Source organism: Chrysemys picta, chromosome 7, assembly GCF_011386835.1.
Source record: "Chrysemys picta bellii isolate R12L10 chromosome 7, ASM1138683v2, whole genome shotgun sequence".
Taxonomy (NCBI): Eukaryota; Metazoa; Chordata; order Testudines; family Emydidae; genus Chrysemys; species Chrysemys picta.
In genome coordinates this window covers 36540673-36551206 of record NC_088797.1, presented here as the reverse complement: position 1 = coordinate 36551206, position 10534 = coordinate 36540673, and the positions used below count along the sequence as shown (strand labels likewise).

Here is a 10534-nt window from a genome sequence, read left to right as displayed (position 1 = left end):
GCTATTGTGCTTTAAATTCACATCCTACTTTAATTTGAATTAACTTTTAAGTACAGACAACCCAAAGTAATAGCTGCTTAGGCTGGCCACATTTTTTCAGGGGGCGTTTCTGTTCCCTCACTACATGAGCATAACTCTTAAAATCAGGTTGCCAGTACAAATATGTGCAATTATCAATTTAAACTATTTGCTTCCTGGACATTTCCTGCAGTAGTCACTGACCACTCGCTGTTGCAAGCCAGCATTTCTGCCACTGAGCTCATTCAATTGGATATTCAGAGAAGTAAACACAAGGTTGCAAACAGACCAACTCATTTGTTCAGAAATTTGAATATTCACAGATTTGGGTTTTGATTTTTTTTCCCTGCAATATTCAACCAGTTCTACGTCAACCAATGAAGGATTTTATTCACTCTAAGAACCAACACTAGGAAATAATTTTGCTGATTAACCAAAGGCCATTGCAACAAAGACCGAATCATGATCCCACTGAAGGCAATGACAAAATTCCTACAGAACTTAAATCATAGAATCATAGGACTGGAAGGGACCCTGAGAGGTCTTCTAGTCCAGTTCTCTGCACTCATGGTAGGACTAAGTATTAATGGACCAGGACTTGGCCTTATGTGCTCCATTGACATTTGGTCATAGCATCACAGTACAAGAATCAATTAACTCATGCAGTGTTTCTATGACCCCACTGGAAAGTACTCATCATAGTTGCAAATTTATCAGCTTACAATAAATGTGTGAGAAAGAAATCTCAGCATTAGGTGCAGAAAGCCTGAGCCTTATTCTACTCAAACTGTTCTTTTAAGGAAAGATTTGAGTTTACAGTGGCAGCAATTTGTTTAGACAAAGAGCACTTACAGCCCCAAATAACCCTCCAGAGCACCAGTGGTTTAATGCGACCATACAGGGCTCTAACGCAAAAGCTTTGTTTCCTCTTGTGGCGCGTCACTTCATGAACCAAGCCATCTTGCTTTTAGACCCTCAGCACTAGCAGTTTAAGGTAAATCACCATTAGAGCAGCTGGATGCATGCCAAGAAACTAAATCTAGGGGTGTAATATACAACAAGCTGTTCCCAAAGCACTCCACCCAAGTCACTTAATATTTAGAGCAGTTCACTTAATTAAATATATGCAACACAGGACTAGTGGCCTAGACTAGGAAGGGACTAAGTACTGGAACAGAAGAGACATTTGTATGTTGAGGAGAATAAACATGTCTATAAGCATTTCTCAAGTACTTATCACCATAGCAACTCAGTATCTCTCAATCTCTTTAAGTGGAAAAAAACGCCATTTTTCTGAAAAACCAAAGTTAGAGCTGTGGAAATTAAGGCATCCTTTAACATCACTGAACACAAGGGAGTTGAGATGTTCAGCAGAGCTGACTGGAAAAAAAAACGACCTACACATTTTAGATGAAAATTTGACAAAAATATTTAAATAGAAAATTATATTTTTGAGGAAAGATTTAACAAACAACCCCTCAAAATCTGGAAAACGTTGACCAACTCTAATGTTGAGGAACCCAATGAAAAGGGCCCAGAATGTTCCCTACCATTTCAATCACAGAAGATTTATGGAACTCCTCACCTATTTCAGATGAGCACTCTCAGCCACTCCCAGTCAAGTTCATAAAAAAAGAACAGAATCAAAGGTGTCCAGAATCTGGACACCTCAGTTGGATATATCAGAAGAAATCAGCTGCAAGATATAAGTGTAGGTGACAGCCACTAACTTGCATTTAACATTGCTGTTCATGGGCTTAACTATAGAATGAAGCAAAACATTTGGTTATCTTCTTTACAGATCAGTTCAACTCTGCAAAGTGCCTTAGTAAAAATGGCATCCCCGGGTTCCAGCTTACCTGTATTTCAGTGATTCCATGTCAAATTTTCTCAGTTTACAAGTAAAAGGTTTTTTTTTTTAAACTCCTTCAATTGGTAAATTTACACACTTACTCTTGGTTTGGACAGTCAAGATAGATTATTTTTCTCATACCACCTGTAAAATCCTGTAGGGCAAATTACACTTTCAGTGGCACCTGCATAATCCTACTGTCTCCAAATTATGCCATAAATTACACCAGTTATAATAAAAGTAAAAGCAATTGTACCGGTGTAATTGTGGGGCATAGTTTGGAGACAATGGAATTGCACAGGGGTCACTAAGGGCATAACCTGGTGTGCAGGATCTTTCTTTGTGGTGGAGATGATGGGTGAGAAGAAAAGAGCCTGTCTTGACTGTCAAATCCTATGGTGAGTTTTCAGGACTGACAATGAGAAAAACAACAACAATGTTTTACTTTTACTGTAAGCAAATTTGATATGCCCGTTAATCATTAGAGCCAATAAACATGACAAGTTTACAATCACCTTGCAACATGACAATAAAAGGTATAGCATGGGATATGAATAACAAGAGGCAAACAGTTTGTAATGTAATTTTAGCGATCAAGCAGCCAAGACATAAAAATTGCCAGCAACACTACGTTAAGGAATCTTATAAAGCTTTATTAAATAAAACAAGTATAAACGGTCATATTTACATTCAAACTGTCAATTTTAAGGAACACCAGCATGTAAGGCACATCTGTATTTCTCAAGTACTAGTAAATAAATTATACAAAACCCCACAAAGGAATACTATTGAACAATGTGGCATTTTCCAATAATACCATGTAAAAAAACCTATGTGCCACAGAATTTGCCTGTGTATACATTCATGTCTTTCGAATATTTGCCTGTATAATCTTGCATATTTCATATGTTTCTCACAAGAAGAGCTGAATATTTTACTGGCTCACACTGTAATGACACAATATTATGTTCTTTATAACAGATCACTTGTGACTAACTTCACTGAACTTCTTGTTGTTGTTTTTTTGACAATTCACAACTAAGGAAATTATTCACAGTTGTCCCTCTGACAGTATTACATATATGTAAACAAAGCTTGAGGCTGAAGGTGATAGCTGCAAAATATTGCCCACAGGATGAAAGAAAATGACCATTATTTCAATTTTAATCATCGAAGGATTTAACATACCACAACTGAGGTAATTTTTCCCTCCTAGGAGCAATATTTTAAAGCTATGGCTTGAAAACCATTCTCTTCTCATGTTTTAAAATAAATGTGTAAAAATCTCACTCGTATGTACTTTGTTGGCAGTCTTCTGAAAAGCTCAGCATGTCTGAGCATGTGCAGTGATCTACCTCCTGGTTTAGTTAAGTAGCTTCTGATTTTTCTGTCAATAATGCAGTTTGAGTCATATGGGCCTGTTCTAGCCAATCAACACTTAAAAAAACAGAACAAAAAATAAAATAGTTTACTACCTATGCAATATGCTGCATACACTTATTTTGTTACACGTAGCTGTTATACAGTAAGTACTCTTTTTACTATTAGGTAAGATATTAATTATACTGTGCCCTGCTTGAACACACTATTAATAGCTAGTAGTAAAAGTCAACATTTTTAGGGTGCCCATATTGTACCAGAGACAAACAGGTTAAACTAACTGACATTCATACTTCATTTTTATCATATAACGTGCCACTTAGTTCACAATGCAGTAACCAGGGCAGTGGTGATGCATGGAGGCTCAGTGTCTGCTGAGGTACCTATATTTCTAATCAATCAATGAAAATACACTGTTTGTATTAACAAATAGAAAGCCAAAAACAAATGAAAAATAACTGCCTTCACTCAAAAAGATTTGCATACTCCTTTGTAACTGTTCTAGAAATCTTCATTCATAAATTATGTTTACTCTAGAAAGGCACATGCTTTTTAGCATTCTCGGTCATTAGCGCAGGAGAGTACAGTAACCACAAATATACTGCAATTGTACCTATGGGGAGCCATATTTATAATTTTCTGTAAAAAATATAGAAAACAGACTAATCTATTCACAGTTATTATAGCATTTCCTATTTTTAAACTGGCAAATAATGAAGATAAATCACATTGTAAGGCTAAAATATAAGAACACTTATCAGTGCAATACATTCCTGAGTCTCATGATGATAATACTGGAGCCCAAAGAAAACTTTAGTTCTTTGAAACACAGACTCCTTCACATTTTTGGCTCACATTTTATCTGTTTTACTATTTTCCTTCTTTGAAAACCACGTTAAAAGAAAGTTAATTTCCACAGGAAGCAAATAAAAAAACATAATACTTGACCACCTTCTTCTAAGTGTACCTTCTACTTGCGTGAAGCTTGCAGGAAAGCTAGCTTAGCACAAAGATAGCTAATTGTCCAGTCATCTTTGTCAACTGAACATAACATAAAAGACACAGGAATGGATTTTATAGGATTGAAAGCATCCCCTTAAAAAATTAAAGAGCACTATGCATTAAAAAAAGGTGTTGCACAGTATATTACACTGCATTTTTAAGATGACTTGCATTACACTGAGCATTTGAAAGTTTTTAAGCCTAGCTGAGAATTTTCCAGAGTGAAATGATTTGCTATTAGTAAAAGCATTGACTTTTCTTTTAACCCAAGTATATGTCCTTGTGCAGATGAGTCCCGTCGTCTTTCTTTAATGTGAAGCATAACCAGTACTCCATAGCCTGGAGGGAGGACTGTTTTTTCTATCTGAGTACGAAGGACTGAGAGAAGTTGCAGATGAAACAGAAAAACCTACAGTCGTGGAGAAAGAGAGGAAACAATCATATTAAGGGGGGAGAGTAAAAAACGAACAGCTGCTCTTAGATTGGATTAACATTGGAAGGGAGTCTAAGGACTCACTGAAAATAAAGCTCTACCTTTATATTTTCAGGTACATTTTAATCAAATGAAGATGATGGAACTTCTGTATTTCTTCTCACAAGCAACATGAATTAATACATTGATAAAACCCCTGAGGCCCACATTTCAGTAAATAATGACGACAGTAACTAATAATCTGGGGTTGTTTTACCTCACTCCAAATACCCAAAAGTTATTCATATGAAGTGAGGCTCCAGTTCAGCAAAATACTCAAGCATGTGCCTAACTATAAGCAAGTAGTCCCAACTGATTACATTCGATTATTCATGTACTTATGTGCATTGTTAGCTCAGGGTCCTACACCGAGATAGGTATTCAGTGACTCCTTTGTAGGACAGTGTGAAATTGATTGATTTGTTGTTTTTTTGTGAAAGTTAATGTGATTTTTTTCAATAATTAATTTTATGTGGTTATTGACCACCTGATGTTTTGATTTTCCATGGCAGTTCAAGAAACTGAACATTTGTCGTGGGCAGGTACGTGGAAACTCAAATTCACACAAAAAGTAACAGCAAGGAAGACAAAGAAATTGAACAGTGTTGCAAAAAGTAAAAGAAGAGTATGTGGTGGGGTTTGCAGAACTAATCCTGCTTAGTGGGAGTTTGTGAATTCTCTTCTCGCCTCAACCAATGACTCATCTTAACATGTTACAAGCAAATTTAGGCCTCTATTGGAAGTAGGTAAATCTCTGTATCACTATTTAATAGGGGAACTTAAGGTGCACAGTTGCATTCAAGTTCACACAGCAAGTCCGTGTCAGAACATGATTAGAATACAAGTCTCTTGACAGCTAGATCTATTTCCCCCCAAATAATTTCAAATTGTAGTAAAATTGAACAAAATCTTGTGAACTCTTTGCAAACCCCAAACCAGGCACATGTCAAGAAAAGATTTTGGTACATAAATTTCACCCAGCTGTAGTTGTTTTAGCTACTTTCTGTTTTGTCCAAACAGAATAAACAGCATGTTGGCACCTAGGTTTTTGGATAAGTCTGAATGTACAGTAGTGGGAGCTCTGGCCCTAACAGCATCATCAGAATAGTTGGTCTATCAAGTCTGAATTCATTAATTCAGGGGTTTAAATAATTGCTTTTTCTGGCCAAGGGGAAAAAAGGAACAAGGCAAAATGGAAGGTCCTGCAGGTGTGCTGGGAGTAAATTTCTTTGGAAGTTTGGTAATTTTATTCCCTGTATGTTACCTTCTGTTCTCTGACCTCTGGCGAAGTTTAGTGATGCTTGGGGAAATTCTTTTTTTTCTTAGATTTTCAGTGGTATGGGAAAGCAGGAGACTAGGAAAAGCAAGTGAAAGGCTCATCCAGTTTTCCTTGCACCTGGCTTTCTTAATCACTTCCTTCATCCCAGACCAGATAAGTTCCATTTTTTTCCAGCAATTTTTTGTAGCTAGTGAGGCTTCCAGCCCTTCTGCACTCTGTTCCCAGGGATCTAACACTGGGACTTTCACTTGAATTGAAGGCAAAGAAGTTTCCTTCTCTGTTCTATGTAGACTATGCAGAGGATGGAATTTTCCCTGTGCAGTAAGCTGGATACAGTAACTCCTCACTTAATGTTGTAGTTATGTTCCTGAAAAATGTGACTTTAAGTGAAACGATGTTAAGCGAATCCAATTTCCCCATAAGAATGAATATAAATGGGGGGGGGAGGGTTAGGTTCCAGGGAATTTTTTTTTGCCATACAGTACAGTACTATAGTTGGGAGGTGCCCCCGCCTTACCCCACACAGGCATGGCCCACTGGTGCTGGAGACAATGAGGCAGGCAAGGAGGCTGAAGGTGCTGTAGGCTAGGAGAAGCACATTGCACAGCAGCAGCTTCCCCTACTCTGCAAGCACAAGGGGCAGGGGGCTCAACCCTCGGCCTGCCCACGCCACCCCTTCCCCCAAACCCCAACCTTAATCGGCCTCTTCTTCCTCCCCCCAACCCAGTTACTCTGCACGCCGCATCCTTGCTCCTCCCCACTCCCTCCCCTGCGGCAGTCAGTTGGCTTGCAGCGTTCAGGAGGCAGGAGGGAGGAGCGAGGACACAGCACCCAGGCTCCCCCTCCCTTCCTTGCCTCCTGAACACCGCAAGCCAGCTGATTGCCACGAGCAGGAGGGGGGAGGTGCGCCGCGTCCTCACTCCTCCCCCTCCCTCCTCCCCGCGGCAATCAGCTGGCTTGCGATGTTCAGGGGGCAGGAGGGAGGAGTGAGGACTCGGCGCACAGGCTCCCCCTCCCTCTCCTGCCTCACTCCTCCCCCTCCCTCCTGAATGCCACAAGCCAGCTGATTGCTGTGGGCAGGAGGCGGGGGGAGGAGGAAGGTGCTGATCCACGGGGTCTGCTGGTGGGTGGGAGGCGCTGGGGCGGGAGCGCATAGGGAGCTGTTAGGGGCGCTGCCAGCTGTGGACAAAGCAGCCAAACGACATTATAGCGAAGCACTGCACAACTTTAAATGGAGCATGTTCTGTAATTGAGCAGGGACGTAAGATCGAAACAATGTTAAGCAAGAGGACGTTAAGTGGGGAGTTACTGTACCTCACAAGATTCATTTAATACATGAAACATTGTAGAAGGTACTATAGAGATAATCACTAAGACAACTGAAATCCAGGTAATTAATTTTGATTCCTTGCAGGCCCTTACTCAGACTTTAAGAAAGGTAATGTAATGCCAAGGAGGAAGAAAGAAAACCTAAGCACATTTTACTAATTATAACAACATAAGAATTTTGAGTATTTCCCAGTTATGCTGGGATTGATTTCCAAGTCTCCCTGCTCATTGTTTTCCTTTTTAAAGACGGGAACATGCCACTTCTTCCCACATTTTATTTTCTTTCCTGACATACTCGGCGGTGATGATGCTAACTTCTGGGAGTCTTGACCTTGCCTGAATCTCCCATGATCAGCAATGGGCTTTTCAACAATGGAGCCTGAAGCATTACTAAACTCTTTCACCCAGGGCACTCTTTTGGCTAACCTTCATTGCACCAAGGCTGCTTTACAAATAAACAAATAAACAAATGAATAAATAAAAGTGTGTCTGTTCTGCCACAGAGGGACTGAAATCTCCATTACAGCACAGGAAACTCCACTGAAACTCTCTTAGTGGAATTTCCCAAAGATCGTAACTAAGACAAGATGTTAAAAATTTCTCTCTCAATCAGGAGTGCAACTACTGAGGGTCAAAGAATTCTGATTTTTCCTTATATTTCTGATCAAACCTAAGTATGTACCCAGTGTAACACTGGGATTTCTGATGGTGCATGTTACATAAGGCAAACTAACAACCATAGAAGGTACATACTGAGCTATGGGAGTTTTTGTCATTGGATTCCATAGGAGCAGGATCTGGACCTTAGTTTTCCCACTACTGCAGTTATTTCCCCCCCAAAATATTTCTTGCAAAAATACCATTTAATGATCCAGATTCTAGTCTCCATCACAAAAATGTAAAGCACAAGTATTTCCACTGAGGTCTAAGGAGTCACACACCAGTGTAGGACAGGTGTGTGTGAACTCAGAATCAGGAACACTAAAAGTTGTATGGTGCTTAGATGCCAGCCTTGTAATTTATTTCAGGATACAGGTTCTCTTAGTGCAACCTCCTTGCAATAATTCAGATGCAATATCTAGGGTAACCAATTAATTTTATTTATAACTGGGTAACAGCTGCTTACTGTTATAGCTGTGTTGAGGCGTTGTCCTTGGGGTAAATGCTGGATAAGTGTTCTGTTCTTTTGGGGAGAAAACTGCATGGTAGGCTGAAAGACATTATCAAAAACATTTCAGAGTGGAAATTATTCCTTTAAAGCACAGCTAAAATGTTTAAAAGTTAGGAAAATATTATTGCAGCTTTTTACTCCCTTACCTATGATCACAACAGCTGTCCCTGCCAGCAGTGCAAAAAGCGTGAAGAACATTACTTGATAGGAATCAAGGAAGTGTTGGAATAAGCTGGCTCCGTCTGTGGAACCGATTGAAAAGGAGAGATATCATATGATGTTATAAATAGCATTGTATCTTTCTAATCCCCTCTAATGACAACTGGGCTCTTTTCCTAGCTTTTTTCTATTTCATTTTGAATATTTATTTGTGCATGTTACATTTTATTAGTTTAAATAACATGATTGACTTAGATTACAATGGCAATTTCCACTATAATGTTCAAAATGTGCTTGTCGGTGATAACTCAAAATAGATTGAAATGTCACACACATTGTTCCCACCTCAACCCACTAATCAGTTTTGGAAATGCCAAGCCATGTTTGAGAGTATGTAAAAATTAAAGCAAGAAGTACTGTTGGATATTATAGAATTATGGAATTTATGCCAGCTGGGATGGGCAAGCAGCCATTAGAGAGCACATTCCAAAGACAGTAATTGGACTGACCCAGAAAGGGAAATGTGTCCAGCTTCAGCCACAAGGAGTATTTGCATGCAAACCTTGCTGTCAGAATATTAGTGTTTATCTTACATATCAGACAACTTTTTAGCTGATTGTTACTCCGGCTCAAATCTAAGCCACACTAAGTTCTACACCACCACCTTGAACACTAATGAATGTTGGAGATTTATTCTGACCTATGAAATATACAGATAGAAAAACTTACGTCTCATTGGCTCGCTTCTCTCAGCTACATAAATCACTGTCACCGGAACAGTGATCGACTGGTCAGTCACTGGGCTAGATATGGTAAGAATGGTTGATAAGGACCCCTGGCTTGGAACTCCTGGATCAGATACACTAACAGTGTAGATTACATAACTAGGCAGTCCATATGATTTCTCCTTCTCAAAGGCCTTCACCATTGGTGACCCACATTTCACCTGCAAGACAAACATATTGTCCGAACAAGCTCTGTGCACACCCTCGTTTCCCGGTTCTATGCCAAAGAGATGCATAAGAATTAAAACTCTCTTGGAAGGAAAATTTGCTTCAAAGAGGAGCATATGTTGTAAACCATAGAACTATACCACCAAACTTCCTCAGATTCATTCTCCCTCTCTGATCGCACAACTATCTGTTGCCTATTTAGTTTCAGTATTGTTGCTGCCAGTTTTGCTACTCTCTCTTGCAAGGCTGGAGAATAGCATGCATGTGAACTCCCCACACAGTAGCACATGAAAGCAATATCATCCTGCCAGGGCATGAAACAAACACGTGCGTGACCACCAACTAAATAGTAAAACTAACTGTACCGTTCGGAAACAAAGTGAAAACAGAGAAAAATGTTTTCACTCCGTGCTCCCTACCTGTTGCATAACCTCCAGGGTTACTTGTAAGAATACTTTACAATACAATAAATGTAACAGTATATTTCCACATAGAAATGTGATTCTCAACGTAATAACGGCCATACTGGGTCAGACCAAAAGTCCATCTAGCCCCGTATCCTGTCTTCTGACAGTGGCCAATGCCAGGTGCCCCAGAGGGAATGAACAGAACAGGTAATCATCAAGTGATCCATTCTGTCGCTCATTCCCAGCTTCTGGCAAACAGAGGCTAGGGACAGCATTCCTGCCCATTCTGGCTTCTCAAGTTGGTGGAATCTCTAAGACACAAGAATGTTAATGTTGGCTACAGTACTTAAAAGATCCTCCTATCCTTCTACAAATTAATCTTTCTACTGTTGGGTAACGTCAATACAGCGAGTCAAATACTAAAATGCTTTAAAAAAAAATCTTAGCAAGGTTGATGAACACAGGTTATTATTATTTTAACATCAGATCTCAAACTTCATGATGAGTTTCTG

At 39.5% G+C, this 10534-nt stretch overlaps 1 protein-coding gene across 2 annotated transcripts in view; it reads right to left on the bottom strand.

Moving 5' to 3' along the window:
• Positions 1 to 2502: 2502 nt before the first annotated feature.
• Positions 2503 to 10534, bottom strand: part of NUP210 (nucleoporin 210) — a 113484-nt gene continuing 105452 nt past the window's right edge. For both annotated transcript variants that reach the window (XR_010589093.1, XM_008165503.4), the window contains 4 exons: positions 9392 to 9608; positions 8650 to 8745; positions 8459 to 8542; positions 2503 to 4661 (listed from right to left, as the gene is read on the bottom strand). Coding sequence is in view for 1 of the 2 variants with exons in the window: in XM_008165503.4 (XP_008163725.2) it covers positions 4561 to 4661; positions 8459 to 8542; positions 8650 to 8745; positions 9392 to 9608 (498 nt within the window). In the remaining variant the exon portion in view is untranslated. The remainder of the gene's footprint in view (positions 4662 to 8458; positions 8543 to 8649; positions 8746 to 9391; positions 9609 to 10534) is intronic.